The sequence below is a fragment of the Cydia pomonella genome, chromosome 8, assembly GCF_033807575.1.
Source record: "Cydia pomonella isolate Wapato2018A chromosome 8, ilCydPomo1, whole genome shotgun sequence".
NCBI classification, from domain to species: domain Eukaryota; kingdom Metazoa; phylum Arthropoda; class Insecta; order Lepidoptera; family Tortricidae; genus Cydia; species Cydia pomonella.
Genome location: NC_084710.1, coordinates 3179633 through 3198164, shown reverse-complemented (window position 1 = coordinate 3198164; position 18532 = coordinate 3179633). Strand labels below are relative to the sequence as shown.

The window sequence follows — 18532 nt, the reverse complement described above, 5'->3', positions numbered from 1 at the left end:
ATAATAACAAATAATAAGGAAAAAATTAAACGTGAAGTCAAATAATATTAAAAATATATAAATAGTTAAATACTACTACTTATATAATGTATAAAAGAGCCTAATACATATAATTATGTACATATACATGATGGTAAACCTTATTTAAGTTCTTCTGACAGAAGATGCTTGCGAAGTAGTCGTTTGAAAACGGTTTATCAACTTGAACGTTATGCACTACTAAAAGGTAAAAGTAATTTTTAATCTTCATTTTACGCGATTAAGTCCCGTTGTCGTAATTAATAAGATGCATAAGCCGCCCACAATCTCTGCTTTGCCTAAAGGTTGACTGGTAGAGAATGCCTCATGGCATTAAGTCTGCTTTTTGTAGTATAAGGTTTTCTTTTGTGCAATAAAGGTTACATAAAAAATAAATAAATAAGTCCTTTATTGTTTAAGGAAAATCGTTTTTGTTTTGCGGCACCAGCGCGCGGGGTGCGATTTTTAAACAATAATTTAAGCTAAAGCTAAGCTTAATATGAAATTTTAACTTATCGATGTTATTTTTATTTATTTTTGGACATTTTATTATTTCATTTTCAAATTGTTACAAGTGGATGTTTTTTTTTATTATGAAAAATTTAGCCACTGTTTTATTTTCTTAATTTTTCTATATTGATATATTTTATGTTAAATTTATCAATTATTTGCATGTCGTGTCTTCGAATGAATACTAACCCTTACATGTAAAACCTTTTACAGTACATATGGTGCTACCTTCCCGCACTAGTGCGAAAATTAGCATATTACGTTACTGTGTCGAACATTTAAAGGGCCATATGTACTGTAAAACGTTGTACGATACATGTGCGGATAGGTAATTCGCAACTCGTGTCGATTTAAAACACTCCCTTCGGTCGTGTTTTAATTTATCGCCACTCGTCCGAATTTCCTATTTTTCGCACTTGTATCGTAATGTACTATTCTGTTATCATCTTTTACCATACGTATTCTGGCAAATGAAGAAATTCTATTGTATTCTAAATAAAATATCCGTCACGAATCGTACCTGGCTCAAATGTCCCCATCACACTTGCAGCGTTTCCACGCTGAATGGCCAATGAGATTGGACTAGGTACAATCCGGACCGAGGGTCGCACCCCTTCTCCCTCAGCCACCGATCCAAATCCCTTAAGAAGTACTTCGCCTCCAAAGCCCGTGCAAGGTCCCGCAGTCTCGATTGCAACTGGTACAAAGTACGCATGCCACAAGAAACAACGACCCTTCTGCCATGGAACCAATGTCAGACCACCAGGTCTCTTTCCATCTGTGCGGCACAACCCTGGAGGTTCCAAAACGCAAGGAACGTTGGCCGTCATAGTATACAGTCAACAATCCCATTGGACTTACACCCTATTGTCCTTGTGTTTTTTTTTTTTGTTCGTTGCTGTATGTTTTTTGCGACAATAAATGACTTTCTTTATTTAAATATATTTTGACCTGAAAATTCCTAAAGTCTGGTGTACCTACTCGTTCACAAGTTGGAAAAGTCGGGCGCTATCTGCCGGCGACAGGAACTTAGTTACAATAAACAACTTATCAGGTGAAGGTTACGATAGACTGCGAGGAAACCAAAAGACGATGATAAAATTGATCCTAACACTATTCAAACCCTGTAAATAAAAATAATATAACAATGTGTATTCAATTTCACGTGATGTATTATTACTCGTTCACAAGTTGGAAAAGTCGGACGCTATCTACCGGCGACAGGAACTTTGTTACAATAAACAACTTATCAGGTGAAGGTATAGACTGCGGGGAAACCTAAAGACGATGATAATTGATCCTAACACTATTCAAACTCTGTAAATAAAAATAATATAACAATGTTTATTCAATTTGACGTGATGTATTATTAATTTTATATTTTATTTTATTATTTAATATTTTGTATTTTTGTTTAACATGTAAATGAGATGTACATTCATCAATAAATCATCTGAAATCTAAATCTGATTAAAAAAAAAAAGGTTTTTTTAAAATGAAAAATGCTTTAATACTTCTGCCAAACTACAATACGCTTTGAGTCTATGAATCGTTATATTACTGCCGAACTTTTCTATAAGATAGGTATCTACTCTAACTTGATCATAATAAACGATTTATCAGGTGAAGGTCTCTCACACTCTCTCAGTGAATCATGATACACTGTGAGAAAACTTAGTTTTTTTTAAAATAATGTTCTTTTACACAAAACATGCTTAAGGTCCCGTAGATTCGTGTTCTTCTCTCACTCTCACTGAGCGTATAAGCATGAGCGTAAGCGAGATAGATGTGCGTGTTCGGGACCGCGGATATCATGTTTATGAATTTTAATTCGTTGTAAGCTTTTTTGCATGAAATGTTACAAAATTTTAGAATCGCTGAAGTCCCTAGAATAAATCCTCGAGATTGCTAACAAATTTTTGTCAAAAATTTCAGTGGTTCAAATTTAACTTGCAAGATTTGTCCCATACATACTAACAGGGCAAGTTAAATAAAAGCTTGTAAAAATATTTATTGGTACAAGCTTTTCTCGCTGACTGTACTTTTCTTACCACGGGCAACTAATACTCATCGAGACAATTCTAATAATCCCAAACACAAGACTTCCTATGGCCACCTCCTGTCTCTATCATCAAATCAGCTTGATGGTGCGTACCAGTCCGTAACATTACATTGTCACCCGACTCACATTTGTATTCATATTTTCAGCTCAATCGGAAATTGGGAAGTGGATCAAATTTTCAAGATTTGACACTAACAAAATAACACAGGAACGGTACATACTGGGCAAGTTAAATAAAAGCTTGTAAAAATGCAGTACGATTTTTAAAAACTGGTCTCTAAACCTACGGCACCTTAACTCATAAAAACTAAATTACATACTTGTGCCAAACCACAATGCGGTTTGTGAGCAGACGAGTGTGAAAAAGTAATCGAGTCCGTCTAAACTTACTTTGCATTACCAGAACAAAGTGAGGCGGTATCATTAAATACTTACGTCATATTTTCATAGATATTTTACTGATGTTTTTTTTAAATACATGAATCAACCTAATTCTAAATTAGAACAAGCTTTGCTCTCTACGTAGATTCTCAAATAAATTAATACATTATTTAGAACGTGGCCAGTATTTGGACACGAACACCTGTCGAGTTAATACTATTTACACAAGTATGAATTACCAGAACCCCTAGTGTAAATTTATTCGATAGCGTAACGTGACGTACGCGTTTGCGTTAAGTCTCATTTTGTATGGGATTTAGAAACAGCGCGCCAAGCGGGACGTTTTGGAAACTCAAAATCCCATATAAAATGAGACTTAACGCAAAGGCGTACTTCACGTTTCGCTATCGAATAAATTTACACTAGGGGTACAGGTCTCAATTATTTATTGTAAATGAAAACATAATAGAAGTTACTTATAATTAGGAGAATCCATAACCATCATCTAAATCCACAGCGTAGTCAGTTCGTCAAAAGTACTAAACAAACTCCGCAACAAACTTACCGGGACACGTACCCGGCCCAAAAGTTACAAAAATACTGGCCGCATTACCGCGCTGTACTGCCAGTGATATTTGCTGGACCAGGTATGAGCCAGAACGGGAACCCAAACCTCGGTCTTCGCTTCCGAACACCAGAGTCCACCAGTTTCCACTGCAACCGGGACAAAGTCGTAAACTGGTTCCAATACATAAATTCTCAATTTCAGTACCGCCTGCTTCAAAAGCAACTAGGTTAAACCGGTCTTTAAATAATTAACAACAGCTCATAGCGCAGCCTGCTTCTCTCCGTCCCATCAGCTTCTACAAAATTTTACAACACTTTATTTACTTTTCAAGCTGTCCTACTCTGGAACTCCTTACCCGTTGGCATTAGATGCGCTCAATCTCTTGCTGTGTTTAAAAAATCACTCAAAGAACATTATTTATCTCTCCCTTAGTGTTTATATAGTACATAGTTATTTTTACTGTGGCTGACATGCTGCTGTCATATTTAACTATGTTTCGGTTAATTTTATACATATTTATATGTATGTTTATGTATGTCTATTTGTATTCCTTATATGTGTATGTTTATTCACTGTAATTGTGTGTGTGAATGTAGGCTTCATAACGGTTTAGCAACACCTACTTTTTCGATTAACTTCTCTATTTCCGCTACCCAAAGGTTGTCTGGAAGAGATCGCTTTTTAGCGATAAGACCGCCTGTTGTCTGCCTCTAAATTTAATCAATGGTTTATTTTTCTTGTATATTTTTACTGAGGTGTGCCAATAAAGAGTATTCTATCTATCTATCTATCTATCTATCTCATATAATTATAACCTGAACACAACTACCATCCTACATATACATACATCGCAAGTCCCTTCATGCCTCTAGAGAGTTCCCCTTTCACCAAAGGTTTGTTACTTTCAATACCGGTTTGCATCATGTTTCCATAGTAGGTATCGGGCGAGAAATCACAACACATTTAACCTCATGTCTTGTATAATAATAAAGCTCCTGACCGATTTTTTGTCATCTTCTTGCACGATTTTTGAATACCTACCATACACATATGCAACATTAAACCACTCCTTTGTTTCCATTGGACACAGTAGTAGATTCGTAATTTGTTTATCGCTGCGCTGTGTAAACCTACGAATACAACAAGATCAAGTGGGGGGTGGGGGGGGGGGGGATCAATTATAAATGTGCTCTTTTAGTATGTAAATTATAGTATGTAAATTGTATCTTCTGTTGGTGATCCTAATAAACAAATAAACAAATAATAAACAAATAAACAAAAATTGACTACATTTTTTTTTTCATTGCAAGTTTGACAAAATCACTATACAAGTCTCGGCGAGAAACAGGGTTGCCGGCTGTGTATCCCTGTCTGTCTATATCTACTTAGCCTGCAATACAACCCTTCATTTCCCGGCTTCTATAGTAATGTACTATTTAAAGTTGTATCAGCAGGTAAAGGAACTCATTTCTTCACGAATGTAAAAAAGTTAAGTGATACAGGTACCGCAGACAAAGTACAGCTCAATGAAAATAACGAAACAAAACATTTAGACCTTTTTAGGTTTCCGAAACACGCTTAAGGCGAAGAAAATTAACAAAGGAATTGTTCACAACTTTTTAACAAACACGAAACAACTCACAATTCGCCCAGAAAGGCATTGGCATGTTTTCAAACCATAGAGGTATTAATGTGGCTTGACGAAGTTTTGAAATTTTCATTCCCATGACAACGAACCATGTAATAAGTTAAGGGTTTATCCATTAATTACGTCACACGAATATCGAGGTTTTTTGACCCCTCCCCCCCCCCTCCTTGTCACACTTGGTCACATTTGGCGAACCCCTCCCCCCTGGTGTGACGTCACATTTTTAACAATTTTGTTTACAACGAAATCGGCAAATCGAATTAGGTATTATTAATATATTTTCAAAATATTTTTGATGAAAGAGATATTAGTAATTTTTCCTACTCCTCTACTGTTATCTGTCATTTATGCATTCATTAACACGAATATAAGAACATACATAAAAGATTTCAAGAAAAGTCTATATTGTCTATTCCTCATAAAAGCTCTTGTGCTTTTATACGCTATAACGTTACTGCGATTAATGGCTACCAACCTAACAAAACCAAAACGAATACGGTTTTAAACTAAGTGCATTGATGCCAACTTACAAAATATTCATTTGGTTGCATAGTAAAAATAATTACTTCATAAGTCAGAAACACGCATGTGACACCCGTAATATAGCAACACCCATAGACTACGAAGACCGCTTAGCGTTGCTTGTTAGTCTCCGTAGGCTACGGTGGCCAAAATTGAGAAAAAACTGTCCAAAAAAATAATTTAGCAAGTAGCAAGTACCAGGGCCTCATGAGTTACGAGGAGGTGTCGCCGACCGGCCGGCCGCGGCCCGGGGCGGGCCGGGCGCGTAACAAGGTATGCTCGCGCGTCTTGGCTATATACTTTTGCTGTAAACTGTTTACCTAAATTAAGATTTATTTTTGTTGACCCGTAGGAAAAATATTGTATGCAACGTTGTATAAGTAGGTCAAAAAATTCTCGTGGCGTATTCCTTTACAATTTTGTAACTCACGCCACTCGCCTTTTTTGACCCTTCTTATACAACTGATGCATAAAATACTATTACAGTACATATGGGGCTACTTTATAGCACTAGTGCGAGAAGTAGCATATTACGTTACTGTGTCGAACATTTAAAGGGCCATATGTACTGTAAAACGTTGTACGATACATGTGCGAATAGGTAATTCGCAACTCGTGTCGATTTAAAACACTCCCTTCGGTTGTGTTTTAATTTATCGCCACTCGTTTCGAATTTCCTATTTTTCGCACTTGTATCGTAATGTACTATTATAACACAGAAACACAAAACCGATTAGGAAAGAAAATTAAACGAATAAAAATGATTATCGTTCCAAAAACTCGTTATATAAGTGCACAGCGATTTAAAAAAAACTGGGTTACTGATAAAGTTAAAGTAACGTCACAAAGTTTGTGACTCCCCCCTCCTCCTTGTCACAACATGTCACATTTTCTTGACCCCCTCCCTCCCCCTAAACGTGTGATGTAATTAATGGATGACCCCTAAACTCGAATAGCATCACCATCCTTCGTTACGTTAGGTAGACGAACTTTGCTTTAAACGCGGATACAGTTAGATAAGCTATTTTAATAATTTAAGTTTCAATTGGGAAAAATATGACACAGATACCTACTCAGAAACTTGGGAATTCGGGATGAACACACATATTACCTTACCGGGATTCGAATCCAGGGCCTCCGACTTCGAAGGCAAGGCAACTACCTATAACAATTAGACTAGAAGCCCATTAATATATTTTAAGAAAACCTAGAAAAACTTCTGGTCACGAATACTGTCACGGACATTAATTGTTGACCCACTTATGGTTCAAGCTAATTTGGTTGTCAGTACTAACCCTACGACATATCCAATGTAAAATAAACCCTCAATGGCTCAAGAATTAAAGTCCGTGACTGTACGGTCATGTCTGAAATATCGATACGCAAAAAGTGCCAAAAATATGTATACATGACTTCATTGCCCATATATTAAGGTAGTGTACACATATTTTAGGCACATTTTTCGTATCGATATTTTCAGACGTGACTGTACCTATATCATGTTTTGCCAGTCATTTGATAAATTGACTAGATTAGACCGTAAGCTAAAACAAAAGGCCTATCAACCTTTACTGATCACATAAACTTAAGTGTGCGTGCCGTTTTTCCAATATGGCGACGGAAAACAGGGGCAGTGTATTTTCTAAGGCATGTTCCTTAATCTACATGAGTGGTGGCCTGGTACCAATGAGTGTTCGGAATTTGAACTTAACCACATTTGCTAATTTTATCACATTTTATTTACAATAACAATATACATAATTGATATATACAGAGGATTACTATAATTAGCTTAAATCTAAAATAGGCCCTTGAGGCATTGTACCAAGGATGCTGGCGGCATTTCCTCGTTGTATCGCAATATTGATACGTTGTGCGAGGCAACCGCCAGTTCGTCGGTCATCTATTACTTCAACCAGACGCTTTACGATTTCGGCAAAAAACTTGGACGCGCTGGGACCCCATGGACCTAGAGTTTCAACGCCAAATGGACGAAATGGTACTCTCTATCGAGGCTTTTATATTTATTACGTTTCAAAATTTCGTCGCTTTTCGCCGCTGCGCACGCTTTTACATTAGTCCGTTGGAGGTGGGACAGTGCCAGTGTGTCTCCCACACTAACATCCGTCCTCCCAAGCTCCAAGATAATTTTATATTTAGTAGTCAAGTGCACCCCGGGCTTTGCTTCTGAGTGAAATAACGATACTTATAAAAATTTTGATATCGAGGAACCTACATTTATTTTCAAGCTCTTTCAGTGCGCATTATGCGTCTACGATTTTTTTTTACTATAAAGCAAGAAACCTGTGCTACGAGCTACAGCGTAGCATTCATAGCACTTTAACACTATCATTGATTGATTTACTGCTAACCCAACTAACATGACAGCGTCAAAATAGCCTACATATCACTGTTATAATGCTCTCATTTGAGAATTAAGAGTATTAAGAATACCTGTAGTAGGTTGGTAGAGGACTCTATACCACCCTTATAACCACGAATCAGGCCCCACTTTTTACAGGTAAAGGTGTCAGGAAGCCTATACAACAGTGTTACTTAAGGGTTAGAAGTACTTAGAAGGGAGTTAATTCACCCTCAGCTATTACTTTAGCCGGTTCTACGTTCTCATAGAATCATTAGCTAACACAATAGGTGTGAGACAACCCTCAGTTAAGAATTTTAAACTTGTTAAACCTATAAGAGAGAGTGGGTTAACGATTTAACGCGTACTAGATATCTAAAACATTCTCAATTAAATATGTGACCGCTTTTTGAGAACTCTTTTTGTACTGTTTTTATGTATTAGCTTCAAAGAAATCCAAAACGATCAAACTTATAAAATAAATGATACAAAGAAAATAAAACTTATCACAGCAACATTTAATGGCGATCTGCTCGCAAGTTTTTATTAGGAAGAAGAAGTTTTATCGTGTGAAAAGTGAAAAAGTGCTGCGCCTGCGATTTTACGGTAAGTGTATACCATGTTTTCCATCTTAATTTTAACGCGCTCCGGATTAATTAAAGATTTAAAGTAAAACTTATGCTTAATAAAATAGACGCCTTAAAGTTTTATCAGCAACTTGTTCTTTTTGTCGGCCATTGGCAAGTAAAGTTACGTGGCATCGATAGAATGATAAAATAAAAATTATTAATGGAGTATTGTGTACATAAATATTGATCAAACAAGTACATTTTTAGGTTACTTTACTAAAACAATGGCGAACTTGCTATTACAGCTTTAGCTCTCCCTTAACGCATCATTTACACTTTTTGAGATACAGCATCTTTAGTCGAGAGTATTGTGCAGTCTTTAGTATACATAAGAGTGTAATAATAGACTCAAACAAAGCGTTTAACTATATAGAAGACAATACAACCGGCTAAGCATTTTTAAACCTGATAGAATTAGAGGGTTCTTTGACAAAGTAATCAAAACCTGATAGTAAAAAAATAATCACTATAAAAATACATACCTATATATTCAGCAAAGTTCATTATTATTATTGTCTGATTGTGTAATCTTTTCATTTTAATGTAACTAATTAAAGCTCGGTAAAATATTTTCTTTAGGTTTGTTATAATATTATAAAATATGCTTTTAATAACTTATTCGCGTAATTTATATTAAAATTGACATGTATCCCTTTGGATTCCTTGAGTTCTTATACTGTGTTAACTCACATCATTACCTTTAGAATGTCATTAAAATGCACTTACTTAACACAATGTGCATTCGTAAAATCAACGTTACAGCTTAAACCTGCAAAAATTAGATGATCCAAACTTTTGGCATCTTCTTTAATTTTCGTATTACTACACTCTTGACAAACTCTGTTCATTACACCATTGCCTGTAGAAAGCCTTCAAAAAGGTACTCGGCTAATACAATTAGCATAAGCAAAACTTACGTTAAAGCTTGAAACTTCATAAGAGAGTTATGCAACGTTTTTAGTATCTGGTGTTACGACACACTTGACTAACTCTTTTATGCAACCCATGCCTGCAGCTTAAAGTTATCACAACACCTAAAGATATATAAGATACTTCACAGTAACCATTAAGTAACAATAAACATCAGTAAGTGTCAGCGGGCGCTGTTGTAAAGATTTAAGTGTTACAAACAGGTTAAAGCTATAAAGCTTGACTCCAGTAGCTGTAATTAACACTATTATTACTCTCAATTCTGCATAACATCATCCATTGTAGCTCTAGAACCACTGTTGGAGTGGAATTTATTTCTTAACTCCTCTATAACGTTCCAAGCTATAACTGAGATTATTATAACGCCGTTCAAAAGATTAAAGTTTTAAAGAAGCCTGTAACTGACGGTATAATGTTTGTTGGGAAGCTACGCTCGTAGCGCTACGCCGTAGCCTGTAACATAGTTTTTCCGGTGTAAAACAAAAGTGATTCGTAAAGGCGTAACTGCAGTAACGAGAACGAGGCTTTGCGAGCCTGAATTATTTACATTATGTTTTATCCCTTTCTTACAAATACATAAGTTAAAGTGACATATAAGCGCTGGTAGCGGTAAGTCGCACGCGACTTGTAATCTGGAGGTCGCGGGTTCAAACGCCGGCTCGTACCAATGAGTTTTCAGAACTTATGTACGAAATATCATTTGATATTCACCAGTCGCTTTTCGGTGAAGGAAAACATCGTGAGGAAACCGGACTAATCCCAACAAGGCCTAGTTTTACCCTCTGGGTTGGAAGGTCAGATGGCAGTCACTTTTGTAAAAACTAGTGCCTACGCCAAATCTTGGATTAGTTGTCAAGCGGACCCCGGCAAAGAGCCGTAGCAATATGACGCTAAGAAGAAGAAGAAGACATAAGTCAAAATGACGGAGACAAACGATTCATCGATTCATAGCTAATTCGGGCTTGTAATGCGTTTATGAATAACGCTAAAACAATTTCAGTACCATTTCGTACCTTGTCACAGTGACAATCAATATGAAAGTCGCTAGAGACCTCATACCATTGTCACTGTTATAACTTATAAGTTACGAAATGGTACTGAAATTAAATTCCTTGGCCATACATAGCTAGCAAATACGACACAAAAATCTTATCAAATATCAAACATTTATTCAGCAAATAGGCCACAAGCACTTTTACATGTCCATTTTTACAAACAATAAAAATTAAAAAAAAAAGCGGCCAAGTGCGAGTCGGACTCGCGCATGAAGGGTTCCGTATCATTTAAGACGTATTAAAAAAAAATCTACTTACTAGATTTTGTTCAACATTTTACCACTTTGGAAGTGTTTCTCGCGCAAACTATTCAGTTTAGAAAAAAATGATATTAGGAACCTAAATATCATTTTTGAAGACCTATCCATAAATACCCCACACGTATGGGTTTGATGAAAAAAAAATTTTTTTAATTATATGACGTTTAAAAAAAAAACTACTCACTAGATCTCGTTCAAACCAATTTTCGTTGAAAGTTTGCATGGTAATGTATATCATATATTTTTTTTAGATTTTTCATTCTGTTATTTTAGAAGTTACGGGGGGGGGACACACATTTTTTCACTTTGGAAGTGTCTCTCGCGCAAACTATTCAGTTTAGAAAAAAATGATATTAGAAACCTAAATATCATTTTTGAAGACCTATCCATAGATACCCCACACGTATGGGTTTGATGAAAAAATTTTTTTTTTTAAATTTTATGACTTATTAAAAAAAAAACTACTCACTAGATCTCGTTCAAACCAATTTTCGTTGGAAGTTTGCATGGTAATGTATATCATATATATTTTTTAGATTTTTCATTCTGTTATTTTAGAAGTTACGGGGGGGGGGGACACACATTTTTTCACTTTGGAAGTGTCTCTCGCGCAAACTATTCAGTTTAGAAAAAAATGATATTAGAAACCTAAATATCATTTTTGAAGACCTATCCATAGATACCCCACACGTATGGGTTTGATGAAAAAAAAATTTTTTTTAAATTTTATGACTTATTAAAAAAAAAAACTACTTACTAGATCTCGTTCAAACCAATTTTCGGTGGAAGTTTGCATGACAATGTATATCATATATTTTTTTTAGATTTTTCATTCTGTTATTTTATAATTTACGGGGGGGGGGACACACATTTTACCACTTTGGAAGTGTCTCTCGCGCAAACTATTCACTTTAGAAAAAAATTATATTAGAAACCTCAATATCATTTTTGAAGACCTATCCATAGATACCCCACACGTATGGGTTTGACGAAAAAAGATTTTTTGAGTTTCAGTTCTAAGTATGGGGAACCCCCAAAATTTATTGTTTTTTTTCTATTTTTGTGTGAACATCTTAATGCGGTTCATAGAATACATCCACTTACTAAGTTTGAACAGTATAGCTCTTATAGTTTCGGAAAAAAGTGGCTGTGACAGAATCGGACAGACAGACGGACATGACGAATCTATAAGGGTTCCGTTTTTTGCCATTTGGCTACGGAACCCTAAAAACAATTACAAATATGGAATCGATGAAATAATAAATACTTTATTAGAGATGTATACTGTCTATAAATGTCAAATTACACAAAAAAACTATGATAAAAAAAAAACATAAAATACTAAAATTCTTTAGAGATGTATAAGTCTCTAAGTGTCAGAGATAAAATATAAAAAAAAGATATTAAATTATCCTTAGAGATGTAGAGGGTCGCCAAGGCTTGAATTCTTATATAAATAATTAAAAGACAAAACATTAAAACAGACAAGAACCGAATTTAATTTTTTTTTTACATGAGGGCACCTCGCTCGATCTGTGAATTCTGTGATTAAACTCAGACTTTTAAGATCGAATAGGTATCTGGCAACTTAACCGGCTGTTGATACATTTGAAGAGTATATCGGCGTCGACAGAATGCTGAATATTTGACAAAATGGCTGCATACTGCAGATTCTTGACGATGTTGACTGTATAAGTTCTTTCGCGTCTTACACGAAATAAACCACTAAACAATTATTGAAAAATCATAAACTACTGAATGAATGAAGTTTTGAATTTCGAATTTAAAAGCTGTCGGTTAATCCCAGCTGTCACCAAATGCAGGCAAGGGTCGAGTATTTGTCGTAGACGTTTGGATATGCGGGCGCGGGATCAGTTTTTCGAGTTTGGGATAATCCAAGCCATTCGGAAACCCTTCGTGTCCGGAAATCCCGGGTGCGATACCCAGTCCTATTTACACATAAAATAGCAATGGGTTGATATTGACAAATTGTTCTAGTATATACAATCAATAACACTGGTATATATGTAAATGAAAAAAATCTGTGTTTTGTCAGCGAAATGTTTTGTGAAGTAGATGGGCAGTTACTCGTATTTTTATGCAGTTGTCAATCGATTCCAGTTAGACACAGTTTAACAGACACCTTAATTATTAATAACAAGGTTGTATTACGGAATTTTGACTCTTAAGAGACTCTATACATCTCTAAGGATAATTTGATAAAAGTCATTTAGTTCTGACATTTAGAGATATTTACACCTCTAAATAATTTTAGTTTTTTTTTTGTATCTGTTTGTTATTTTTAATTATTATTATTTTAGTTATTTTTTGTAATTGTATTTTATACTTAATTGTTGATGTGCTTGTTTTTGTTTGTATGTAAATTCCATGTTGACGTGTAAAAGTGCCCTTGTGGCCTATTTGCTAAATAAATGTTGAAGTTGAAGAAGTTGAAGTATAATACTCTTACTTAATGTCTAAAAGGCACCTTAAATAAACTAAAAAGCCAAGCATTATCAGGTCTGAGGACCTGAATTTTAGTTGTAATTTTTAGTACACAAAAGTCTCTAACCAAACTTCTCAACACGTCATCCTCTTAAATTCGGAAGGCTCTATCTATTCTACGACGTTTTGGTTCCTTAACCTACCCATGCCGACTCACTTCAAAAAAATTCTAGCCCTCAGTTAGGTAATCTCACATCCCGTAACACAAGGGTTCGAGATCGACCACTCCGATCTCCTCGTGACCCAGTTCCGAGGTTCGTCGACCGTGTGACGTCACTCCCCCATCACCCTGGGGGTGTGTTTCGTTTGGAGGCCACACTCCGCGTCCGTCCGCCGTCCGGGACTATCGTGCGCGTTGAACGGTTTTAAAGTGCGTGAAACGGAACGGAATGACGATCAAAGGTAGGATTCTAATTTTAAATTGTTTTTTAAACTGTCGTGTTTAAACAGATGGTGCAGGGATGGGCTTATTGCAAATTTTATTTTGAAATGAAAAGTAAGTAGGTACTTGTTTTTTGGAATGAATTTAAATTCGCGATAAACAAATTCTGCTCGCCTGAAATTTTTGCAATACTTTTTTATTTATTTAACGATGGCCTTCGGTGTAACCTTGAGAAGAAACGTTTTTTCACAACTTACGTAATTTAGCTGTGCGTGTTTTTTCGGCTTAGATTTTGTCACGATAAGACTATTATGCAGTAGTATAATTATGATTTATGATTTTATTGTTCATAAAAGGATTTCTATAGATTTGCATATAATTCATATCACAATGCGGTAGGTACGTAGTACAATCGATGTATAATAGGTCCATCCATTGCCTATTAATTTAAGTACCTACTTTTATAATGGGTCTTTTGTTCTTTTGTATTTCTAAAGCACATAAATAATTAACAACGATTATGACCATTTTATAGTACATGTGTATGTACTTTATCTTTGAAATTGTTATCATTCATGCATAATTTTAGAACTATACGTACATTTTAAAGTGGTCATGAGAATAAGCCCTGAATTGAAATATATTTCACACACTGAGCTGAATGAATATTCCATCTCTTTCTTTCGCTTCGACTCGAGCGAAAAAGGACTAATGCAAGCGATGACGTCACGGGAGTGTTCCCGACGTCAGATATTCACACATACAATACAACTACATTATCACACAAAGGCTTCATTAAATATGACGCGTGTACTCCGTGCTCCTGTCTCCCTGGTAAAGTCACCATCGAATATATCAGGCCAAGATACTCAAAGTGCACTTTACCTTCTTGATAGAGGCTTTTGTTGAGATATTTGTGAACACCTTGGCCGCTCCGATATATCTGACGGCGACTACCTCGGGTATATTTGGGTCAATCTTGTTAGCGATTCTCTATGACCGATGCTATTTGGAGTTTGTCTAATGGGGTGAATAGGGTAGGGTATTGCCGAAAATGGAGATTTCCGGCGATTTCACCCTATTTTGAGGAAATGCCATCGTTAGAACACGAAAACTTTTAATGAAAATAACAGACTATTGGACTCTTTAACTGGAACGTCGAACGGTTGTCGCAAGTTAGGTTGCCAAAGCTCCCGTACTAAATATACTCGCAAATTAATGAGTGTATCTTTTTTTAACGATTTTTAAAGTAGCAAATTCGGTTATAGAGACGGTGGATGGAACCTCGTTGTATAACTTCATTGTATGCACCTTTATTACTCGCTCATAGTAGCAAATGTAATAATAAAATAACCGTTTTCAAGGTTCATAAAGAAGAGCTGATTTAACCTTTTAGATTAGGTACTAAGGCAACTGTGCAATGTATGTAATATAAGTTATCGTTAAATATGTAATATCCTCCTGCATTTTCACCTTATTTTGAAGACGTTATGCCACCTTAAATCTGAAAGTTGAAACGAAAATAATTCCGCTCAAGTTCTCTCGTCTTACGTTTCGTTTTACAAGTGCACTCGCTTTAAACGAGGATGCTCAACTGCCGGCCGCGGCTTGACACGCTCCCGTTTATCATTTTCATGTTTTTTTTTAAATAAAAAGTCTACTGGTAAAGCTTGCAGCTTTCAAGCCGGCTTGTGAGTTCGAACCCTGACTCACAGCAATGAGTTTCTCAAAACTTACGTCCGGAAAAACAATTACTATTTTCCTGTTACTGATCGGTGAAGGACGTGATGAACTGAACTAATCCCAATAAGGCCTAAGGCAATTTTGTGAACACTGGTGCCTGTGCCAAATCTTGGAATAGGGTTGCTAAGCGGACCTCACGTGTCGTTTAGCTAGTCGTGGCAAAGCCGGGACAACGTTAATTAACTGTCTTCCCTTACTATAGACTATACATACTTGAAAATGGTTAAGTATTGGAGTGTTCGTTTGTCGCGACATTCGCGACATCTAGTGATGGCGAAAAAAAGCAGTATTATAGCTACAAGCATGTCAAGGGGATGAGCCGTCTACGTATTATTAGTCTTTGCCCTTACGTAAGTTTCGGTTGACTACATCGATCCGTCTAGAAATAACCTTGCGTCGTCTGTAAAACAAGCGTCTTTCATTACCAGACCTAGCATGTAAAGTATTAGATATCTTCGTAAAACCTAGCTTTAGCTACCCTTTGTGCACGGAACCACGTTAATGAGAGAATGGCGTGACCACAGTTTATAAAGAGTTGAGCTCGATAATTATAATTGTATCTTTTGATCAGCTGTGCCAGTTCGATGATTGAGTGCTTGTAAAAAATATATTCAGAATGCAAGCTTTTGAGTAGTCGTAGTAGTAAAAAACTTTATTGTACAAAAAGAAACATAAAACAGGAAAAACACATCATTTGTACAAAGGCAAACTGTTTTTGTGAACTTTGTACAAGTTAGTATTTTTTGTACTTAAGACTGATGCTTGATGTTTTAATTATTTGTCATTTTCACACGTCGCGCTGAAACTCAAAAAGTAATTGTCTATGTTATATTTCGTAACGTTTTAACATTTTTGTGTCAAAAATATTATTTTAATTATAATCCCTGTATTACTTGATACGTTTACAATTAATAAAATCTTTATTTTAAAGAAGGTAGTTGTTCTTTCTTTTTTAGTTTCGTTTTTGACGTCTGATAGCACGGCGGTAACTTTGTTAGTCCTTGGTTTTGGGACGGGTTAGTATAACTATGCTAAGAAATAGATACCGATACTCGTAATATATTTTTGAATAAGTAACTTAAAACTTGACTAACACACCACAGCCTAAAAACTTATAAACACTAAATAACATTCCCCGTCTCCATTTTCCAGAGCCTCTCGTAATGCGTGCGCCCGCAAGCGCGCGCGGTGCGGGAGTGCGCGGCGCCAGTGTGCCGCGGTGGGGCGACGCACCCGCGCCGCCGGCCACCGACTATTCCACGCTTGCGGCTCCGCAATGCGCGCAGCCGCTGTATCCGTTCGACGAGCAGATCAACCAGCGGTTCGCGATATGGTGAGTTATTTTGTTTTGTTTGTTTAGTTTATTAGCAATGCTGCAGTTTACACGGTCTATCGATAGCTGCAACTCGCCCAGCCGTCACTGTATATTTTCAAGTGAACATGCGTATCCACAAGGTATTTCCAAAAATAATCGTTCCGAGTAACGTGAATCGTAAAGTAAAAATGTATCGGAATGTCAGATGCGAACGAAAAATCACCTGGGTGCGTAGCCAAGATGCCAATCGTTCGCTCCGTGGCTAACGATACGGTAGTCTCTCTCTATCACTCTACCATACGAGTATTAGTGCGACAGAGACATTGGCATTTCGTTCGCTACGGTTCGAAAGCGGTTGGCATCTTGGCTAAGCACTCAGATCATTTCCCTATATTATTTAAGTTTCGATTACCTTTTTCTAAGTAGATATAAGCGATTGTTACTTGGCGACGCCTCCAAATCAATCAGTGCTTTGCAATATGGTTAGAAGTCCAGTTAAATAAAAAATAAAAATAAAACATTTATTCTGAATAAATATGGCCCATTTTACAAAACAACACTTCTGCCAAGCCGCAGGACAGTTTGTTGGCAGAGGGACTCCATTAAAACATAGATCGGTAGACTTAGCTAAATCGCTAGTTACTTGTTAAATACATGTTATTGCTTATGATGGTAACTTCAATTTGATTTCGCTTAAGAGAAACAGTTACCTAGGGTCTTCTTTTTCTTTGTCGTTGTACATCAGACGCAGATGTTGCTTGCCGTACGATTTCTCGCCATTTTTCGCGGTTGGCGTCATTCTGGCAAATGCGTTCAGGGGTCCCTACATGGCAGATTTGATTTGGTCAGTCTATCGCATAGGTGGCCTGTTACGCGTCTTTTTCCGTTTGCTCTACCCTGCTCTACCTACAAAAAAGGCAGTATTGGTATGTAGTTCTCAAGTGGATTAAATCCTAAATCTAAGTATGATGGACGACCCTAAAACGAGCAAACCGTAAATCTTCAATAATACCTAATCCTGTTTAACGTCACCGAACTCGTTAGTTTTATCGATACCTACCAATAACCGAGTCCGTGACGCTCGTTCTGACGTCAAACAGGTTTCCTAATCTTTTTGTGCATATAATAACGGACCATATACCATAAAAATAAGTTTTTACTGCACCAGCTCGTAAGGCTCTCTTTATTGTTCAAAAACTGATGAGAAAGTTGCATTTATTCAACAAGAGTGACAAAGTAATTTAATGCAAATTATGAATTGTTTCCTTATGTTGACTGGTCGAATTGACTTTTGAATGATAACTATTTCCTCTTCTTCTTCTTTTCATCCTGTTACCCCCTGCTGGGGTGTAGGGCTCGCTCGAACCATTTTCTTCCACTGACTCCGGTCCTGGGCAGCTTGGGTAACCTCCTCCCACCCCATCCCCAATACACCCAACTCTTGCTCCACGGAACGGCGCCAAGTAGATTTAGGGCGACCATGTTTCCGTTTTCCGGGCATCATCCAGGTCAGGGCCACCTTGGATAGGATAACTATTTAATAAAGTTGATTTGGATTTGATTTTGTTTGATGTTTTTTAACAGTTAGTGTTCGCGTTGGTGTGGTAAAAAATTGAGTGAAACACAAGATGGCAAAATTACA

General features: G+C 36.5%; 1 protein-coding gene and 1 long non-coding RNA gene across 3 annotated transcripts in view; both read left to right on the top strand.

The window, feature by feature from the left end:
* Nucleotides 1–18532, top strand: part of LOC133520260 (uncharacterized) — a 380113-nt gene that overhangs the window by 67952 nt on the left and 293629 nt on the right. The gene's annotated exons all lie outside the window — the stretch shown is intronic.
* LOC133520246 (protein GDAP2 homolog) overlaps nt 1–18532 on the top strand; it is a 148897-nt gene that overhangs the window by 57453 nt on the left and 72912 nt on the right. For both annotated transcript variants that reach the window (XM_061854624.1, XM_061854626.1), the window contains exon 2: nt 16728–16908. In XM_061854624.1, coding sequence (XP_061710608.1) covers nt 16739–16908 — 170 coding nt within the window. In that variant the 5' untranslated portion in view covers nt 16728–16738. The remainder of the gene's footprint in view (nt 1–16727; nt 16909–18532) is intronic.